The 23,249-nt window shown below is 37.6% G+C and overlaps 1 protein-coding gene across 1 annotated transcript in view; it reads right to left on the bottom strand.

Moving 5' to 3' along the window:
• Positions 1-6,554: 6,554 nt before the first annotated feature.
• The window catches only part of LOC308695541 (uncharacterized protein), a gene marked incomplete at both ends in the record, with an annotated part of 375,246 nt that continues 358,551 nt past the window's right edge, over positions 6,555-23,249 (bottom strand). Inside the window, 5 exons of the mRNA XM_081373717.1 lie at positions 6,555-7,078; positions 10,764-10,882; positions 10,964-10,986; positions 11,081-11,311; positions 11,522-11,617. Of these exons, the coding sequence (XP_081229843.1) occupies positions 6,555-7,078; positions 10,764-10,882; positions 10,964-10,986; positions 11,081-11,311; positions 11,522-11,617 (993 nt within the window). The remainder of the gene's footprint in view (positions 7,079-10,763; positions 10,883-10,963; positions 10,987-11,080; positions 11,312-11,521; positions 11,618-23,249) is intronic.

The following is a 23,249-nucleotide window of genomic DNA, read 5'->3' as shown; positions in this document are numbered from 1 at the left end:
AACCGGTAGGCGTGGCTTGGGAGTAGCCTCGTAGGGCAGTGAAGCAAGTGCATTCTGGGAGTTGCACATGAGCCAAAAATACATTTTCTGGCTTTTCTCAGTGTAGAAGGCACCAACTTCTAAAATAATTTCACATTTTTACTACATAAATGATGTAATTTAAATACACATTCATCTTTCCAGTGGTGAAGTATCCCTTTAAATACTTTAGTACATGCAGGTGCTTATAAATAGCTTGAAAATATGAAACATTTATAATGTAAATAATTAATAAATAAATATAAGAAACATATTACATTATATATTTCTCTATATATGTGTGTTTATTTTGTATGAGTAAATATATCTGCAATATATTACACATGCAGTACCATTTCTGATCACATATAACTCTCTATATATTATGAAGTATATTATTGAATATAAAATTACATACATTATGATATATTAGTAAATATATTGTCACATATTTTCAATGTATGAAAAGCGGCAGTAATATATTATATAGTAATATATTAACACAATATATTATTCTGTATATTTTCAGATATGTGCAGTGTAAATTAGCCTTAAGACGACAGAGAAGCGACAGATAATAAAAGTTATACCTTTTTTTTTTGTCCAGCAGGATTCAGGGTCTTTGTTCCAAATTACTAATCTTACCGGAGAAGGAAGAATCTGCATACAGAAGTATTTTGATATACTGCTGGTTAATTTCCTTTAAGGGGCAGTTAATAGCCTTACAAAAGCGGGAGCTAACAAAATCTACAGTAAACACATATCATTACTAATGTTGGCAAGCAGGCGAGCTGAGGCAAAGCTTTATATCAGATCATAGCAATGCTATCATAGCAACTACATAAACTTATAATTGGAACTGTTAATAGAAATTATTATTTAAACGTGGAACATTTTGACTTCATAAGATCCGGAAAAAAAACGCATTGTTGTCCAAACGAGCCATTCGTTGTAGGCTAGTTCTTTAAATATCCCTTTGGAGTGACTTTGAGGTTTGTAACTTTGTAGATCTTCTTGATGCTCAAACAGCAACATTACACACTAACTAAAGTTGAAAAAGTGAAAAAGCATAATGGGACCTAAGATATTATGATGTAGGCTACAAAGAGCAATATTTTATTTAGCCTATGAATCATATTTAGATAATGTTGATGGATACAAACAGCTTGTTGATATTTTCAATGATATTCAGCTTTTTAATTTTAAAATTATATTAATAAATGTGTAGCCGTGTTGTAAAGCGTTTCCCATACTTGACTGTATGTGAAATTATTTCCTTCATGTTCATGTTAACAAGTGTGCTGCCATATCCTTAAAAGTGAAGCCAAAGTATTTCGATTCTGCAGAATAGTTCATAAACCTGCCCTCTCCATGTAATCAAATGGGACGGAAGCCTGACTACAAAAATCAAATTACACTTCAAATTATTATTTATTCAAAAGATGGTTTCTGTCATTGTTGGTAATAGCTTTATCATGTTCAAGTGTTTGTTCTTCCAATATATTTGGTTTTAGTAAGTTATTCAATGCCATAAAAATGGGATGTAACGTCCTGATTGACAGCTGTGCTTGCGATTGACCATTTCTGGGATCTTTTAGCTCCATTAAAGGTACTGCGGAGGATTTTTTACTTCCGGGTGGGTGACCTATACTATTGGTCCTCCTAATTGTCAATCATTCTGGTGAATCAATCAAACTTTTCAAAAAGTGGAGAGGGCGGGTCTTATCTAAAATTCGGAAAGATCCTCCGCTATACCTTAAAAAAAAAAAAAAAGGCTTCATATTTCTACAGTGGAACGACGTGCTGCAGCTGCCCATCCTTTTTTACAGTCTATGAGACACAGAGTGTGTATGTGACATATATTGTCAAATATACTGTAATCATATGCAATTTAAAATAAACATTTAATACAAAGACTTGAACAAGTGAGATGTGCACTTCTCTCTCTCTCTCTCTCTCTCTCTCTCTCTCTCTCTCTCTCTCTATATATATATATATGAAGAGTTCAGATGCAAAAACCTCTAAGTGCCATCTGAAAATTTCTTCTAGAATGGTCATTTTTATTAAGCTTGTTTATTTAAGTTCAGCAATTTCACTTAAATGACAATTAATTGGTAATTTTCATTGCCATTTAAGTGAAATTACTGAACTTAAATATACGAGCTTCATAAAACTGATCATTCTAGAAGAAATTTTCAGATGGCACTTAGAGGTTTTTGCATCTGAACTCTTCATATATATATATATATATATATGACCTAGTTTATTTATGTAAAGGATTGTACATAATTATTATAGATTATTTCAATAAATACATAGTCAACATTTAAAATTCATACCCAACATTTTTTGTGTCAGACAAATAATTTCTGTTGTTCTAATGTCTGTGAATGAATCAGTCCTCACCTTGTTGAACTGTATTCTCAAACTCTCCTTTAATGTTTTGTTTGTATTTAAGTTTCTCTTGTAAGGACTTCTGAGCTGTTAAATTAAATTAAATTAAATTAAATTAAATTAAATTAAATTAAATTAAATTAAATTAAATTAAATTAAAATCTATTAAAATCTATTAAATTATTTGATATATTATATTCATATATTAATTACACAAGCTTAAGTGTTTATCCTCATCTGTAAATCCATCTTATGATGGGACAACTTCACCAATGGACTGAATGTGTGATTGTCGTGTTTCTGTGAATTAACAGATAATAAATAAACTGCAGATCTCCTCAGACTCTGATGAACGCCTCTCATTTCTCTCCTTCAGGAACGACTCACGCTAGTTTTTTAATACGAGATTACATGGAGGATCATCTCTTGAGGATCTTCTCCTGCAGACAGGACACTCCTGAGTTTCCTTGGTTCTCCAGAACTGTTGAAGACACTCTTTACAGAAATGACAGAAGAACAGGAGACTTGAAGATTTTATGACACATGGGACAAGAAAACTTTTCTGCAGATACATTTAGTGAAGCAATTTTCACTGTTTGAGCTCCAGAAACTTCTGAATGCGGTTTCAGAAATAAATAACGTAAAAGAGTAAAAGAGTACGCCTATGTGTATTTGGCGTATATCCCTGTATCCCTGGGATAGGAACTAGCCAAGAGTGAGAAGTCTTGTCAATTTCTTTAATTAACATTGTGAACCTTTTATAGCCTAGTTGTTTAACCCTGATCTGTAGGCAAATGGCTTTATGTGCCATTATGATATTGCATTTCTGTTTTTGGAGCTCGAGAGACAGCTCTGACAGTTCTTGCAGTGCATCATACATGAGTCCTAAATTGTAAACAAAGGCGCTTTGCCAAGACATTGTAGCTTTCCCGAGTTGTGCTCTCGTGAGCAGAATCCTCTAGCCTGGTAATACCAGACTCTGCTACTTCGCTTTGCTTCGTAGAGAGAGTCTGGAGTTCCGTAATAGAAAAACGTTTTCTTTACCGCCTGGGGGCGGTAGTCTGAAGCTTAAAATCATTGGTTACCCGTAAGCCAATCACATAACGTTTGGTTATGGCGTGTGTTATGCGCATGCTCAGCCGCATCTAACTTCCACTGTAAACACATGTATTGATGCCATTACATGTGCTTTAGTACTGCCATGCTCAAAAACCTTTTTCCTTAAAGGAACACTCCACCGTTTTTTGAAATAGGGCTTATTCACCTTCTTTCCTACATTTAGATAGGTGGGCAAATGCATTTTTGTCTCAGTGCATGCGTTGTTTTAGTTTGACAGGGTCGGCGCCAGCTTAGCTCAGCACAATGAATGGAATCCTTTGTTGCCAGCATGTCCTGAGTAAAAGTGATTAAAAAAAAACACCTAATTACTTCTTGTGGCCTGCGTATTCACAACAAGTACAAATAGCGATGCAGATTAACACTAGGCGATTTCCTAGGCGGATATTGACTTGGGACTATATTAGGGGGAAGCACAGGCGAAGCACTGCTACTTGGGCGCAGAGATATCACGCAACACATGAAATGTCAACATTTTTTTTCCCTGTGTGATAAAGTGAACTGGAAAAAAAGCCCCACGCCGAATGGACCAAATGGACAACTGTCCACAGAGTAAGTAATTATTTTAAACATGACGCATGTATAGATCAAAAGGTAAATGTGGATAGGAGCAGGCTTCACTCAATGTGTACACTTGTCAATTTTAAGAGTGCTGGCCTAGATAATTATAATACATGAAGTGGGAGAGAGGCCGCACTATGCTTAAATATATTTTTATTTTTATTTATTATACCACATATTCACATTTCATGTGTTGCGTGATATCTCTGCGCCCAAGTAGCAGTGCTTCGCCTAAGCTGCAGTGCTTCGCCTAAGCTGCAGTGCTTCGCCTGTGCTTCCCCCTAATATAGTCCCAAGTCAATATCCGCCTAGGAAATCGCCTAGTGTTAATCTGCATTGCTATTTGTACTTGTTGTGAATACGCAGGCCACAAGAAGTAATTAGGTGGGGTTTTTATTTTTTTATCACTTTTACTCAGGACATGCTAGCTGGCAACAAAGGATTCCATTCATTGTGCTAAGCTAAGCTAGCGCCGACCCTGTCAAACTAAAACAACGCATGCACTGAGACAAAAATGCATTTACCCACCTATCTAAATGTAGGAAAGAAGGTGAATAAGCCCTATTTCAAAAAACGGTGGAGTGTTCCTTTAAGGCTCTTTGCTTTTTTCTTAAATCAGGTGCAGATGATGTCACTTAGCCCGAGATCCATTCTTTTGCCAGTTTCACGCAGTTTTTTCCTGACCCAGTGATCCCACTTTTTTACAAATGGCACAGTCCAGTTTTGTCCATTGTAAGCCAAGTATAACTTTTTTTTTGTACCTGTACCTGCAATGTACCTGCTTCGTCGCAAATGTAAATGTACAAATGTACCTGCTTCGTCGCCATCACAATCTCTCGCAGATTCAAAGTGTCCATCAGCCGCCTCGTCGTCATCTTCATCTCCTTCCCCGTCAGGGTCATCATCATCCCCGCTAACGTCAGGTGCATTAGCAGCATTAATGGTAGGCGTACTACTGCTATGTCCACCTTCTTCTCCACATTCTTGATCGGCGGAAACGATTTTTGCTTGTTTGGGATCTGACTGGCCAGCGTATTTGAAAAAGTTAAGCAAACTTTGTTGTCTTTTGTACATTTTTCCCCTGAGTGAAACGAGGCTAACAGCAATCTCAACCAGCACAACAAGTACAGGGCATGTGTCACTTGAAGAGCCTCCCCTCCCCCCGTCCCTCCCCCCTCTGTCTTAACCTGAAAATTCACCTCAAAACGCATTGAAAATGCAAACACAAGATTTTTGTGGAACTTCAATGGGGAATAAAGAAAGACTAACAAGACAGATAACAACATTGAACACTACACAAACAGTTTTTTTTTCTTTCATTTAGACGGTAATTTTCCATAATGACACATTAGGTGCCGGATCCAATAAAAAAGGTTCCGGATCCAATGTCAGATGTGCCGGAACATGTTCTGGCGTGTTCCGGCTCAAGTTAAGCCCTGAGCTCATTGTTACCGCTTCCTTCACCCTTCTACTCATGACGGGTACACTCAGTAGGCCTATCCGTTGCGACTTTCACCCGGCTTCTTAACTCCCAAACTATATTATGTTAGCTGGGCCCATAACCTGTTAACAGAGTACCCATAACACACGAAATACGTTGTACTCTTTCACAGCATCCAGTCGCTCTGACTGGCACATTTTTATTTAAACAAAAAAGGCACGTGCATTCATTCAGTCACTGATTAGGTCACATGATTTATACCTTGCAGTGTGATTGCCTGTCTCACAAAAATCACAAAACTGGGAAAACAAATACAAATACAAATGAGAGCATAATACTTATACATCTTAACACACATGATTCTTCAGAAATCATTCTAATATGATGATTTGATGCTCAAGAAACATTTCTCATTATTATCAATGTTGAAAACAGTTATTTACATTTTTATTTCAGGGTTTTTTGATGAATGAAAAGTTCAAAAGAACAACATTTATCTGAAATAGAAAGCTTTTGTATTTATCTCCTTCCTCAATACTGATCGTAAACAAAAATGACAAATGACAGTCGGCAGCGACTGCAATAAAAAATAAAATAAAATAAAAAAACAAGTAAAATGAAAGTAATTATCCTAATTTAAATAAAGTGCAAAAAACTTTAACAGGAATATCTTACTTGTATTTCTTGAATTAATTCAAATGACTGGCAGCAACAGAACATTAAACACTAACAGATCTCTCAAGATCTCAGCATCTTCACTCATTACAATCCAGCTTGACTTTATTTCTTTCATACAAAACTTCTTATTGAGAAGTTTAGTTGTTGATGTCTTATTGAAAAAAAAATATACAAATCGGTGATCGGTGTTTACTTTATTTGGACTCTTGACCCTGGACTTTTTTATATGAATTTTTCCTTTGCTGCTTTAACTGTCTGTTTCTGAATATGTTGAGTTACATTATGAAATTCAGACTTTCACATACTAAATATAAGATGGCACAAGTAATTCATTGGCAGGATCAGATTATGTTTCAGTGATTTTCTGTTGTTGCAGTTTAACTGGTAAAATCCTTAGACATTTAATTTCATCAAAATTGCAGAAGAATGGAAAGAGTGTGTCAGTGAAGGTGGTTGTGAATGTGTGTAGATGTGTGTTAGTTACAGGATCAGAGAATGACACCGTTCCACTGTCATAGTCCAGATCAACTCTCACACACTCAAGATCCTGTTCAACACGAAAACCAGACCTAGACAGTCCATACGGATCATACTCCACACTCCAGACATCAGTGTTACAGAAATCACGTCCCTTCCTCTGGTTTGATGCTGTAGTTACTCCAAGACACCAGCATTCACTCTCTTTAACCTCCACATCCCAGCTGTGTGTTCCTGAGTTAAACCCCTCTGAACCCAGAACACACTCAAAGATGTCAAATCTCTCTGGATTATCAGGAACAGGTTGTTCGTCCCAGCTGAATGTCACACTGGTCAGATCATCAGACAGGACGAGACGTGGATGAGCCGAGTTTGGATCCAGAATTACAGGAGCTGAGGAGACACAATCAACAGATGCTTTTATTCTGATCTTCATATAATGATCAAGAGTGAACCGAACACAGATTATTATGAATTATGACCCTCGTCCTATTGATCAAGCAGTGCTGCACAGTCAGTTATGAAGGATTTTTAAACTCATATGGCATCATTTAGACACACACAGAATCAGCAAGAATCAGCAAATGAATCTCAACAAACAAGATAACATCAAATCTGATAAAATACATTTCATATATTTTATCTTCAGTTGATTTAATATTTTTTCTGTTCTTCTTGTTTCCTTGCTCAGTGATTTTGCTTGTTAACAGCAGGTGTTCATCAGTGTCTGAATTTACTCACCTGTTTTTATTCACATAGTCAAGTGGACTAAATTAGTGAACTAATGTAGGGAATAGTGAATGAGGGTATAACGTGTGATTTGAAACAGCCTCTGAGTGTCGACTTTGAGTGCTGTTAATTCACAGTATATTCCTTTAGGCTACACTGTTAGATCTTACCAGGATTTTTTACAGAAAAATTTACTTTTAATTGTACAGTTCTTTACTGTAATCTAATGTACAGTATGTTACAGTAAAAATAATACATATCTAAATTAAAACTCAAGTTAGCTAATTTAATTTGCATAAATCGACTGCCTTAAATTGACCAATTGTTGTTTAAATGTATTAAATAACATTGATAATGCTTTAATAATTTGAGCAAATTATTTCTGTGAAATTATTTTATTTGAGACCTAAAAACATTTTAAATAAAGAGATTTTCACTGGACCAGCAACTACACATTCATCAGCATATCATCAACTGCAGCATATCATCAATATATCTAAATCTTCTTCTGGACTGAAGCACTGGCTCTACTCTTCAGCACAATGGTGCCACCCAGAAAACACAATTTTACAGTAATTTATTATCTATAACTGTTTTTTTTTAACTTAAAAATGTTAATGTTAATGTTAGTAAATGTTAGTTAGAAATGTTTTAATGCACTCAATATGATTTCAATATCCCTCAGAATTACTGATTATAGAAACATTGCTGGATCTCATGCTGTAGATTCACAGAGATATGATTAATAAATATTAAATACCCATAAATTCAAAAATTATACACAAGAAGAGAACAGTGAATCAGACATGTCCAGGATGATTATGGCATCATCACAATAGCCAAAAACACCAGAGGCCTGTACCATGAAGCCGGATTAGGTGGCTAGCCAGGTATGTTTCAGTTTAGTTTGCGCCAACCCTGGGTTTTAGGCACCATGAAAGTGGTTTGGGGCTTTTAGCAGTGTTCATCTCCATAGTAACTTACGCTCCACGGCTATCTTGGTCCGGGTCAGGTGATGTTCCAGGTAAGAGTTTGCAAACCGAACTTGGACCAATCAGCTGTGAGCAAAGTTAAACATGTCTGATGCAATAAATTTATTCCCCGTTTCTACTCCGAATTAAAGGCCACTAGCAAATGATTTTTAAAGACAAAATCGTCTGGCTCAAAATCGTCTATTTAGAATAATATTTTTTTATGATTTAGATATTATTTATGTAACTACCCTTAATCAGTGTACACATTTAGTTTATCAATTATTATTACACACAGTTTAAATGAATAAATATATAAAGGAAATATAAATACACTTTAGAATCAATAGATAAAGCTATAAAATGAGTACATATGAGCTTAAATGTTCAATTCTATCTATACCTTTAACAACTGTATAATCTAACTTCACAAACCTTTACTTTCACTGATATAGCAAGAATTTTTCTTTTAGTTGCCCTCTTTCATAGACATCCATTATCTTCTTGCTGTGTAAATTTGTTTAAATTCTTAATATTTTTCAATCCCATAAAATACTGCAGAAGAGAAGGGAATTACAGTTTCACTTTTTCTCAGCATGTGATTGGCTGTTCGCTACTGATGTCACACCTAAACTCCTAAACTCAGGATCAAAGCCTGACTTGACAGAGAAAGTTGATGATCAGCATCATGGTACCAACAAAGCCTGGTTGGATTGGTTTGGTTTTGTCAACTCAAAACTAATCCTGTAACCCTGAGTTTGTTCAACTAGCATCATGGTACAGGCCCCAGGTGATTTAGTTTTTATTATCACAAGGTAGAATAATTCACTAAACTCATCGCTGACCAAAAGTGGTAATTGGTTAATAATAGATGATTTTCATCAAAATAATTATCCCAGTCTCTTCCACACAGTGACGCATAGAGTTAAAAAGATAATTCAGCACGGTTTCTTTTTATTTATTTATTTTATTTTAATTATTATTTTAGTATCACATCGGTACTCTGTGTTGATTTAACTGGGGATTTTGCTGTGTATTAAATCTAATGTCAACAGAGCTTGTATTGACAAAAATAATCAATCATTCTAAACTAGAATCATCCGATCCAGTATCGGTATCGGACCCGATACCAGCATAATTCACGTATCGGATTTTCCCGATCCAACCTGCGGAGATATCCGATATCCATGAGTCATGTCTGCGCTCGCTTTAACGTCTGCTGAAATGACTCCAAAAGTGATTCCCGCCGGCGAGTCTGCTAGCTGGCTGCAAACTGTGGAATGGATTTCCTGAACGGAGGCGCGGCTCAATGAGACACAGAGTTATGAGACACGCCCCCGCTCAGGAAATCCATTCCGCAGTTTGCGGCTAGCCAACAACGTCCGCTGTGTGGAAATACTTCACACTGAAAACACAGCAGAGCAAGACAGCAAAATGCAATGTTTGCAAAGGTGTAATTCAGAGTCCTTTGAAGCTCCCTCGCGTCATACAACACAACGAACGCAATCAAACATTTAAAAAAGCACCACGTTACTGTGCGTTCACACCAAACGCGAATAGCACGTCAAATTCGCGTCTAGTTGGACGTTTGAATATTTTGAATCCATTCGCGCGTCCAGAGAAAAATTTACGTGCGTAAAAAGCAAAAGTTTGAAACGAAATCGACGCGCGTCTGAGGCAAAATCCGCTTGTCTGTTCGCACGATGCTGATGTTGATCGAGCATTTACTGCATCGGAGCGAAGGATCACCCTTCAGATAGTGTGTGTGTAAGATTTTTACACTTGCACTTTTCTTATATTTCAAGATGCAAGTATTTGACATTTTGGGAATGTAATAAATATTGACATGACAATCAATTTGAAACCCCAGTTGCATATTTGTTTTCAGAATGGGATTTTTCCTGTTAACAGGATTTCCTGTTTTTCTGACTTCCTTTTCTGACCTTATAACTTACTGACCTCAAGTTGCCTTTTGGGACATACATGCATATACATGCATGTACATATGTACAGGCTACGTACATAACATATCATTACTTGCCTGTTGAGAGAAGTTTATTTCAGCATCATATAAAATAAACAATAATGATAATAATAATATTAAAGCAAACACAGCTCTGGTATCGGAATAGTATCGGTATCGGCCGATTTCCAAATTCAGGTATCGGGATCGGATCGGAAGTGAAAAAATGTGGATCGGTGCATCCCTATTCTAAACTGTATATATCTGCTATATCACTGTAACTAATAAATATCATGTTCTTCTCTTTTTTACAGCTCATTTAGTGCATCTAATCTGGTCATTCAAACATCATGCTAAAATCTTCCCTCATACATGATTTTCAGTGTGTAACAGCACAGATCTTCTCCAGACTCACTGTTTTGGATGATGTCCTGCATCTTCTTCCAGACTCTGAAAGGCAGGTTGTCCAAGTATCGTGACACATGAATCAAAGCTCCAGAAGCCATGTGTGGATGCGGCTGTGAGATCTGGACTCTGGAAGAACATTCAGGATTCAGAACTGCAGTGGCTTTGGATAAGAACCAGAGAGACCAGAGACACCAGCAGATCACTCACCTTTCCATTGAGCCTGGAAACTCCTGCAGAACAAACACACCATTTATCACCAAGAACTCAATCAATCAATCAATCAATCAATCAATCAATCAATCAATCACTGATGTGAAATCAGACCTTCAGAAAGCAGACGTCATTGGCTTTCATCATTTCCTCCATGTCTTTGATTGTGTATGAAAGATCTGAGATGTGTGTGTTCATCTCCTCCAGCTTCTCCTTCATCATCTGCTTCTTCTGCTCCTCTTCCTCCCTCAGTGCAGTGATTGTAGCTTCTTCTTCATCTCTGAGGAACTGATGAAGCTTCTCAAACTGCTGTTTAATCTGACACTCTGTGCGCTCAGCTTGAGACTGAAACCAAATCACATTCACTTCAATCATCTCATAGACGCAACTGATTCTGGAGCAGCATGAAGAGTGAGTGGGAAAATGTGGGTTAGTACCACAACTGTAACTTTTCAGTCAATAAAGGAACATGTAATTATGTCACAAACACTTCATCTGTTCTAATCCTTGTACATATATCAAAAGAATCAATCATTTTTATATATCAATCCTCACCTTGATATGTTGAACTGTTTTCTCAAGCTCTTCTTTAATGTTTTCATTGTGTTTAAGTTGCTCTTGTAAGGACTTCAGTGCTGTATTCAGCTCCCTCTAGAATTCCAACAGAAAATCTATAAGATACCAGAGATTTTTATAATGTGTTCTGTAATTAATCTACCCAACGCAGGAACAGGGAGCCTAGAACATGCAAACTACACACACACTGGCTCCACCGAAACTCGACCTTCTTGCCGTGAGGCGACAGTGCCTCTGAGCAACTCTATATTTAAATCCGTCTTACCTTATATAATGGCACAACTTCACCGATGGGCCCAAATGTGTGATTAATGTTTCTGTGAATCTCTGCACACCAGAGTTGTATAGTCCAGGGGTCAGAAAGTAGAAGTCCTGCCATATGTTTATTCCACCCATGAACTCTGATTTCTATCTCCTGGCTGAAAAACTGCTAATTAGCAAATCCAGGTGATTGGAACAAAATTCTGAGCAGGACTTTTACTTTCTGAACCTGGACTTTACACCTCTGAAAAGAACAGAAAAAGAGACGAGCAGAAACACAAGAACTACAACTGACTTCAGAGACAGCCTTAGATGAAATCCACTGAAGAGAAAAGAAGACATTAAATCTGTGAAGATCTCAGCAGAGGAGGATTAAACAACTCCACAAACAGCATTACCAGCTTCACTTATTACTAACCAGACTGACTTTATTTCTGTTAGAACTCCTTATTGAGATGTTTAATTTGAAGTTACCATAACAGTGATTAGCGTTTCCATTAGTTGGGCTCTTAACTCTTATTATGTTTATTGTCTTTTTTGGCTGCTGTGACAGTGTGTTTGTCAAACACATTTGCAGCAGCAAAGAAAGCTAACTTTAATCAAGGCAGGTGATGATTGTAACCTGTTGATGGTTTTGTTATCATGATGCTATTGCTTGAATCACTGATGAAATTTATATGATAAAATTGTTTTGTACAAATAATATATTAATATCATAAACCCTGTGTTACTGCAGCATGAGATCAAGCTGAATTATACCTATCAGGTGAAATATTTTAACAAACTTTTTTTTTACCTATTATGTGACACACTTATCAACAATCAGCGTATGTGTCTCAACAATGGTGACAATCAAAAATATTCAGGTAAACTGATCAATTCTGAACATTACAAAAAAGCTACTAAATGTCACTAAAAAAACAACAGCAAAAAATAAAAGCAAATATTTAAAATTAAACAAAATAATAGGACAATTCAGCTGCATAATTTATTCATGTTGCAATGCATGCTGGGGGTTTTGTACTATGCTGGTACCCAGCATGCATTGCAGCAAGGTACTTTTGATTGTCACCATTGTTGAGATTAATACGCTGATTATTGATGTTTGTCATAGTAGATTAACGTTTAATGCTCAAGTATATAAAATTCTTCTAACTGATTCTTATAGTACTACTGTATCTCATGCTTTACTAATACAGGGTTTGTGTTTTGAAAAAAATATGGATGTGTAATTAATATAATATTTATCGATCTCATTCTACAGTAACACAGGGTTTGTAATATGTAAATATTAATGGAACACAATTGTTGGATTCGAAAAGCATCAGTAGAGCAGGATACTTCATGATGATTTTTAACCATCATCACCTGATTGAGATCGAGTTCACTTTAGCTTTCTTTGCTGCTGCAAATGTGTTTAACAAACACACTGTCACAACTTGCCAGAAAAGGCAAAGATATAATCAGAGTTAAGAACCCAACTAATGGAAACACTAGTCACTGTTATGGTGACCTCAAATGAAACACGTTAGAGTTAAACCTCTGTTAATTCTCAATAAGAACTTCTGTAGACGTCTGACAGAAATAAAGTCAGTCTGGTTAGTAATAAGTGAAGCTGGTAATGCTGTTTGTGGAGTTGTTTAATCCTCCTCTGCTGAGATCTTCACAGATTTAATGTCTTCTTTTCTCTTCAGTGGATTTAATCTAAGGCTGTGTCTGAAGTCAGTTGTAGTTCTTGTGTTTCTGCTCATCTCTTTTTCTGTTCTCTTCTTTCCTTCAGTGATTCTGCTTGTTAACAGGCTTATTAAGGCTGAGATGAATCCATATTTAATATACACAGATTTTGTGGCTCAGATAAGGTCCAGTTCTGGTTTATTTCTTTACTCTTGGCTGACATGTAGTCAGAGGTGTAAAGTCCAGGTTCAGAAAGTAAAAGTCCTCTTCAGTATTTTGTTCCAATCACCTGGATTTGCTAATTCAGAAAGGAGAGAGAACTAATTAGTGAAATCAGCTGACTGAGTTCATGGGTGGAATAAACTATGGCAGGACTTCTACTTTCTGACCCCTGGACTATACAACTCTGCTGCACACTAAACACACGGACTGTTTGTCCTCCAGACAGAAGAGTTTGAGTTTCTCATTGGTCGCCGTTATTGTGATCAGTGTTTGCCTTAGTTGGGCTCTTGACCCTTTACTTTTTAATAGTAGTTTTTCTCTGGTTACTCTGACTCTGTGTTTATAAAGCACGTTTGGTGTGGATAGAGAAACTATGACCTGGGCTGCGTTTCCCAAAAGCATCTGAAACCTAATTTGAGCCAAGTTAGGCTTAAGATGCTTTTGGGAAACACCGTCCAGGTCATGATGGTTATGTTTATGTAGTGGGTCAGGTGGTGAGTTTGGGAAGTGTACCTTTAAGGTTTGCTGATTATTGGGATCAGGTGGCGTAAGTGACGTGTCCCTTTAAATGTGGGGAGATATGAACAGGAAAAACATGCGGTGTGAGTTGAAGGGTGAGTCTTATTGTGTATCAGTTGTGCAAACGGGAGGAGCTCGGTCTGGCAGATGCTTTTATGGTGTTCAGTAAATGGAACCAGCAGTGACTATCTTATAGAGACTTGCTTTCACAATAGCAAGTGATTGGACGCAGGTGTTGCAGCAATGTAAGTAACGCAAGTCGTGCTGGAAGTTCATGCCGGTTTGTTGTTGATATTTAATTCATTGAGCCGCTTAACACAGCTCTTTGTTTGTTTTGTAGCTCGGGCTGGTGTCTGCATTTATGGTGTCCAGTAAATGGTACCAGCTGTAAAGAGCTTACAGAACTAGCGTAGTGATCTTACGCAGGTGTTGCAGCAACGTAAGTAACGCTGACCTTTTTTTCCCTTTTAGATAAAATGTATAATTGTTAGTGCTGATTGTTTCCTGTTTTGTTAATATGTATGAATAGAAGCAACAATAGAGAGTGTGCACAGCTTTCAGTCATCCACATCGTTTAATTAAATTGCTATGGGGCATTCGACTTTGATGCAGAGAAAAATGTAAGTTTTATCCAGCTTTTTGCCTTAATTTTCTAATCAGTTATTTTAAATTGTTATAGCATCATAAACCATCTTTACTTGTGATTTATAGGAGGATTGCCCACGTTGGTCACTAGCCACTGTTTTTCCTGAGCTTAATCATTGTTTTATTTTGTATTTTTGTGTGTGCATGTGTGCGTCCTGAGGAGCGGCTACTACCAGTGATGACTTGGATCTAGTTGGGCTTAAGCCATTCTAACATTCGGCCTATGGGCATTGTGCAATATTCCACTTGGAAACAGTATCCATTTTGTAATGTAATGTTCACTAGTGAAGTGTGAAATGCTGTGTTGTGTGTGTCTGTATGGTAGTATTGGTTTGGAGTATTTCTTGCAGTGTTTGAGTGTTTTGTGAGCAGTACTTATTTAGTAGACTTTATGCACTGTAGATTTGATATTGTTAGACTTTATATCTTGTATCCATGCACTATGATGCTTTAACTCACTGTGATCTATTTATTGTAAAGTTGCTTACTGTTACCTGGAGGGAATATTTGTCTATTTTTACTGCCAATTATTATATTGATTGTTTAATAAATTTATAATTGAGTACATCAGTCCCATGTCCTTTCCTTCATTGGATACCACCTGCCTCAATATCTAAGAAGGGAGCGTGGGTTTTTGGGGCTTCTAGTCTACCTTTACAAATTTCGGTGTGAGCGCCCCCTAGGGGTTACATTTAGATGATGAAATTACAATCCTGTAGTGGCCTGACTCACTGATCTCACCCAGCATTATAAACTGATTATACAAATGCTTTATTAAATTCCCATTACAGTAGCTACTTCCTGCAGTACTTTAATAATCTGAAGGTTTTAAAATCACACTAGGGGTGGGCGAATCGATCCTGAAGTATCGATACTTTCGATACTGACGTGGTATCGAAAAAGATCGATCCTCACAAAAAATATATATCCAAATGTTTGGGTTTTTTTACCAGTAATTTTTTTATTAATTTAGCACGCAACTCAGTGCGTTAAATAAGCTTCTAGGTGCAAAAATAAGCGAATGTTAGCGGATAATTGTGTAGGATAGAACTTTTTCTCCTAGTCATCTGGATAAAAGACGAAACCAAACAATCACAGAAGAGCGTTCGATGCTGGTGCTTCACTGAGCTCACAGGCACGTTTGGGAAACGAAGCCTTGCTTAGATGACAGAGAAACAATCGGGAGTTATTTCGCAATAAACAAACCAAAAGTGTACATAACGGTTCAAAATGTTGACCTCAGTAATATTCTTTTAAATGAAATTAATATTTTTATTCAACAAGGATCGATGCACTAAATTGATCAAAAGTGACAGTCAAGGGTTTTACACTGTTAAAAAAAAATCTACTTCATATAATTGCTGTTCTTTCAACTTTGTTCAGCAAATAATTCTGCATAAAATGTAACATTGTTTCCACAAAAATATGAAACTGTTTTCAACATTGATAATAATAAGAAATGTTTCCTGAGCAACAAATCAGCATATTAAAATGAATTATCATCATGACTGGAGTAATGATGCCAAAAATTCAGCTTTGATCACATGAATACATTTATGACACAGATAACAGCCTATATTAAATTGTAATATTACATTTTTTACTGTATTTTTGATTACATAAATGCAGAACAGACAGAATCACACACAGACATAAAGAATCTACATATGAATCTCAACAATGGTGACAATCACACAAATGCTTCATGTTGCAGTGCAAAATGGGAGCCACCAATCAGAACGCATCAATGGCTGACATCATGCATTGCAGCATGAATAAATTATGCAGCTTAATTGTCCTGTAATTTTCATTGGTTTTTCCTGTTTGCTTTTATTTTGCTATTGTTTTGTTATGACTTTAGTAGCTTGTTTTGTGATGTTCATAGTTGATCTGTTTGTCACTAGTTTGATTATTGTCACCATCGTTGAGATTCATATGCTGATTCTTGATATCTGTGTGTCTAAACACAGAAGTTTCTGTGCATAAAATACTTTCAAAATTATTCATATGGTAGATCTCAAACTGTACAATCTCAGGACTGCAATCACCAATACTAAAATGAGACATCAAGCATAAAGTCAAAGATTCAGACTTTGAATGACACGAGGTCACTACATGCTGATAATGTCATAATCAAAACATATTGTGAGCAGGTCATGTTTTCTATTGCAGTAACAAATGTGCATTTTAAACACAATGTTGAAACAATCAGAGAAAAACTAACATTAAAAAATAAAAAGGGCCAAGAGCCCAACTAAAGTAAACACTAACCACCATAATGGTGACTTGAAACGAAAGATTCCATAAAACATTACCGTCTAAACTTCCTGTGATCTGCGCCTGGACACGACGACAACACAGTCCTGAAGTGTCAACTAGTCTCTCCCCTGTGAAGGCCTCTTTCCTTTCCCTTTACCTCTCTACAGATAAAACGTTGTTGGGATAATTCCGGGTCATGTGGCTATGTGGAAGCGAAAAATAAATCTGTATTATACATTTTTAAGGCCAGACAAGTAGTTTGTTGAGGGTTGGTTTGTAAAGAAGGACTACACGCCTGCACACATATATATTCAAACGCGCATACCTATAGACTGAACACGTGATGCGCATGTGCACGCTGTCAGCGTTCTCACAGGTTCATGTTTTAGAAGTTTGCACAGAGATAACTTTTTTTTTTCTCAAAATTTTTTAAGGCTTGCACCTTGGAACCTATTTCATGGTTCGCATTCTCGACCCACCAGGCACTGTCTTGTGCAAATAAACAGCCTGAACACATTACAGTTTTTGCCCATTGCTTGAACACTATAGACACATGCTTAAACCAAAGTAGCATAACTTGAAGTTGTTGTTACTATACCTTAAACAAAGTGTAACCATACCTTAAACAAAAGCGCTGCTTTGCACTTTAGTTGCAATTCTGTAACACACTTGCTCCTTTCTGCAACACACTTGCTCCTAGACACTACACACTATTTCATACATAAGACACTTAGTTCAAAAATGAAATCTCCGGGTACCATTGGGAAAACACATCTATTCAAAATACAACACACAATGGTTAATTGAAAAGACATAGACACACACCTGAAAACACTTACTTACAAAACTGAACACCAATCAGCCAGCTAGAAAAAAGGCCTCAGTTAAGCCATTTGAGAACTTTGCAAGCATGGAGGCAAGGAGAGCAAGAGGCAGAGGCAGAGGCAGAGGAAGAGGAGGACAGAGAGAGAGAGGAGGACAGAGAGAGAGAGGAGGACGTGGTCAAAGAGGCCACGCAAGGACCATTATTTCGGATGACATAAGGGCAACTTTGGTGGACCATGTCATAAACCATGGCCTGACTATGAGGGAAGCTGGGCAGAGAGTCCATCCTAATTTAAGCCGCTTCACAGTTGCATCCATAATAAGGACATTCCGACTGGAAAACAGGTATGTCTTCAACTCTCTACTCTACTCAGACTGTATCTAGAGTATTTACAGTACTGTACCAAATCACATTACTGTATCACATGTATTGTATTCCAGGGTGGCTAATGCTCCTTTTTTAACAAAAGTGGTAGTTTTGTGAAACATACCGTGATAACGTGTTGAGATGTTTCAGTACTATGTATGGTAAATACAGTAAAGTTCAGTATACACAGTACTGTAAAAAAGAAGCAGACGAGAACAACTTGTGGTTGCATTTTTCTACAGAATGGCTAGAAGACCTACTGGAGGGGACGCCAACGCCTGTTCACCCAACAGCAGGAACTTGCCATAGTGAACCTAGTCAGAGCAAACAATGCAATCCGTCTCCACCAGCTACAGCAACAAATACTTGCAGATAGGCAAGTATTCAACAACATAAATCGAGTAAGCATCACAACTATCAGACGGATCTTGGTAAAGCACAACATGACCATGAAGCAACTGTACAGGGTCCCATTTGAGAGGAACAGTGTCAGGGTCAAAGAACTTCGACATGAATATGTACAAGTAAGTGTTTCAGTCCTTTACATTTACAATAAAGAATGGGTGCAGTCCAGTAACAGATGAATATGTACCACTGGATTAGTACCACATAGATACATTCAGAAAGCTACACAGGAACCTGTCTGGTGGGGTGGGTCGGTTCTGTAGTAGTGTAGGTGTGTGCTTTGAGTAAAGCCATCCACAATATGTATTTTTTGTTACAGAGAATCTTGGACATGGATGGAGCTGAACAGCCGCATGAATGTATTTACATTGACGAGGCTGGATTCAATCTTAGCAAAAACAGACGACGGGGACGTAATATAATTGGCCAAAGGGCAATTTTGCACGTCCTGGGGCAGCGCGGGGGAAACATCACACTGTGTGCTGCCATAAGTCTTTGAGGGCTACTGCACCATCATGCCAAACTGGGTCCCTATAATGCGCAACACATAATCACATTTCTAGATGCACTTCATGATACAGTTGTACAGGATGGACCAGAGCAGCCCAGGTTTGTTGTTATCTGGGATAATGTTAGTTTCCTTCGGGCTGCTCTGGTCCAGAACTGGTTCACCAACCATGATCAATTTGAAGTTCTGTACTTGCCCCCTTACTCGCCATTTCTAAATCCTATAGAGGAATTTTTTTACGCTTGGAGATTGCCAACCACATGCCCGTATGCCTCCTCTGCAGGCAATGGAACAGGCCTGCGGAGACATTGAGGTGAGGTCAATCCAGGGATGGATTCGACACACAAGGGGATATTTTCCCCGATGCTTAGCGAGAGAAGACATTGCTTGTGATGTTGATGAGATCCTGTGGCCAGACCCCAACAGACGGCAGGATCCATAAGCCCACTTGCGCACAATTGTGTTTTTCTGTGTTTACAGTAGTGTATTGTTTGTTTTTATTTTTGATTTAACTGAATTTACTGTACTGTAAAATATACTAATGTAATGATTTTGAAAACAGTATTTCATTTTTTGGTTGTTGTGAAAACATGCCCTCTGTGGAACTGAATAAAAACATTGAAAACAAAAGACTGCAGTTTTTTATATAAAGTAGACTAGTGTGTTGCTGCTGATCTGAAAGTGTATTCATATGATGCAAGTGGATATCATTTTGTCATCAGAGTGACATTTTGACAAAGGATTGTTAGGTTTTGATAGCAGAGTTTCAATTTGACATAGATGTGAATGGTTTATTTCCTAGTGTTGTGTCTTATTTGCTTGTGTGTAGAGTTTTGACACAATGAGCCAAATTTAGCAAAACGTGTGTAAGCAATAGGCAAAAACTGTAAGGGTGTTAGCGGCCCCTAGGTTAACTAGATGTACCGCATGGCGGTACAAAATATGACCGCCGCTCAGGCCTGCACTGGCTTTCCACAAAAATAAATGACGTGGAGCAATTTGGCTGTATTGCGTGTTTATGTATATACCTAAAAAAAGTAGTAGTATGTGCATGTCTGTCTGTGTGTGTGTGTGTGTGTATGTGTGTGTGTTTGTGTGTGCGCATGTGTGTTTGTGTGTGTGTGTCTGTGCATGTGGATTTGTATGTGTGTGTGTGTGTGTGTATGTGTGTGTGTTTGTGTGTGCGCATGTGTGTTTGTGTGTGTGTGTCTGTGCATGTGGATTTGTATGTGTGTGTATGGGTGTGTGTCTGTGCGTGTGGATGTCAGTGTGTGTGCATGCTTGCGTTTGTTTGTATTCCTGCATGTGTGTGTGTGACAGTATCATCCTAAACCAGCAACCCTTCGCTCAACAGCACCATCTACAGGCCGATGAGTGTACAGTCACTAAATGTGCACATAAATGAATTTATTTTATACCCCCCCATGGATGAAATTCTACGAAACTTAGCAGAGGATACCCCCAGAGGATGTCAAGTTAATCATACACATTAAATATGGTGCAGTTCTGAACATCTCAACTGAAGATAGGGGCGATTAAAGCAGAATAATATTGCATTTTCATTTTTTATGGGAGGGGCGCAAATCACAAATGAGTGATTATGGGCTAGGTTGATGTGGGCCCTTAAGACCAACATACCATAAAAATTTCTTCATCCTCGGTTCCACGGTTCAAGTAGTTATTTAGGAAAAACTGCATTTTTGGGGTTTGGGGGGGCCCAGCGCGGAGGGAGAGTGGCCCCCAGGGACCAAACGAAAATTTTCCGTAAAAGTCTAGTGGGGCTACATGCCCACCAAATTTCATGTTCCCCGGTGTTTCGGTGTCCCTGGTATCGTTGACGGAAAATTCAGTAGATTGACGGGAAAAAAAAACTAAAAAACTTTGACAATCGATTATGGGCTAGGTTGATGTGGGCCCTTAAGACCAACATACTTTGCAAATTTCTTCATCCTCGGTGCCACGGTTCAGGTAGTTATTTAGGAAAAACTGCATTTTTGGGGTTTGGGGGGGGGGCCCAGCGTGGGGGGGGGAGTGGCCCCCGGGGACCAAACGAAATTTTTCCGTAAAAGTCTAGTGGGGCTACATGCCCACCAAATTTCATGTTCCCCGGTGTTTCGGTGTCCCTGGTATCGTTGACGGAAAATTCAGTAGATTGACAAAAAAAAAAAAACCTTTGACAATCCCTATATGACCGCTTTCGCTAGCTATGCTAGCGGCGGTCATAATAACTAATGATCGTTGCGACGGAAGTGAATTAATCAAAGCTAACTTTAGCTGGACAATAACTTTATTCTAGAGCTGCTGTAAAGCCAAAACTATCTCTGTTACTTTAATTTCCTATTATCACTGTAAAGCTGCTTTGAAACAATCTATATTGTTAAAAGTGCTATATTAATGAACTTGACTTGACCGAATACTTTCTTGCAACAGATCAAATGTTCAGAATTTTGAATTTTAAAGGGATACTCCACCGTTTTTTCATATTAAACTATGTTATTCCCTTAACTAAGACGAGTTGATACATACCTCTCTCGTCTCGTAGTGTAACTCGACCTAGGACGGTGACACAAAACAAAACATTGCGCTTTTCTAAGCGTGTAAAATGGATAACTATATTGTATGGCGGAATACCATAGCAAGTGCTTGGAAGCACTTCGACTTCGGCGCAGTAATATCTTCACTAGAGGGAGCGGGGGCCGGTGAGAGGATTTTTCACGAGTGAAGATATTACTGCGCCGAAGTCGAAGTGCTTCCAAGCACTTGCTATGGTATTCCGCCATACAATATAGTTATCCATTTTACACGCTTAGAAAAGCGCAATGTTTTGTTTTGTGTCACCGTCCTAGGTCGAGTTGCACTACGCGAGTAACTGTATTTAAATAGGGAAAACATGGAGGTGTTTTGTAGCTTCTCTGCTTGGCACATATTGAATGAACTGGGCTAACAAAGTTTCGCCGCAAGACAGAGCGATTTAGTGCACGCACTGAGACGAGAGAGGTATGTATCAACTCGTCTTAGTTAAGGGAATAACATAGTTTAATATGAAAAAACGGTGGAGTATCCCTTTAAAGTAGGAATTTTCTTATTTAGACACACAGGCATCAAGAATCAGCATTTGAATATCAACACTGATGACATGTTTCATGCCACAATGCATGCTGGCTTTATACTTTGGTGGCTCCCAACATGCAAACACTAATTAACCCTCTGGGGTCCTTCGTTTAACAGTCACACTCAGGACCTTCGGGTCCAAATGGACCCGGAGGGCGGGATTAATATATATATATAAAAAATCTTTTTTTTTTTTTTTACTTGTTTTTTATAATATTTTTTCTTTTCTTTTTTGGTGTTTTGAGATAATTTTATGATTTTAATTAATATTTATTCAATAATTATGACCCATTTTTTCCCATTGAATATAATAGACATTTTTTATATATTTTTTTATTTTATTTTTTTTTATTAAAAAAATGTGTGTGTGTGTGTGTGTGTGTTTTTTGAACTCTTGATGTTTTAGAGATTCACCCCTTCACCGTTGAGTCCTTTTTTTCTGCATCCTGGCTGATTTGTAGATTGTATGCACAAAAAAATTCTGTGTTTTCATATTTTTGACAATTTCCCATTCATTTCCTATGGGGGTAATTTTTGACCAAAGAGCAGAAGTGTGACGTGCTTGGATCATGACCCCAATATTTTTTGTGTGTTCACATACCTAATACCATAAAAGTCACCAAGTTTCGGAAAATTCCGATGAAGCTGTGATTTTTAAAAATTCAAAACAGATTTTTGTAATCTGAATTTATTAGTGTGTAAGTGTATAAAAGTGTGTTTGTGTGTGTGTGTGTGTGTGTGTGTGTGTGGATGTGTCTGTTTTGCACTCTTGATGTTTTATAGATTAACCCCTTCACTGTTGTGTGCTTTTTTTCTGGATCGTGGCTGATTTGTAGATTGTACGCACAAAAAAACTCTGCATTTTCACATTTTTGCCAATTTCCCATTCATTTCCTATGGCGGGTCCATTT

This window comes from Scardinius erythrophthalmus (genome assembly GCF_964197995.2).
Source record: "Scardinius erythrophthalmus genome assembly, chromosome: 1".
NCBI classification, from domain to species: Eukaryota; Metazoa; Chordata; class Actinopteri; order Cypriniformes; family Leuciscidae; genus Scardinius; species Scardinius erythrophthalmus.
The sequence above is the reverse complement of the archived record's forward strand: the minus strand, read 5'-3'. Positions and strand labels throughout refer to the sequence as shown.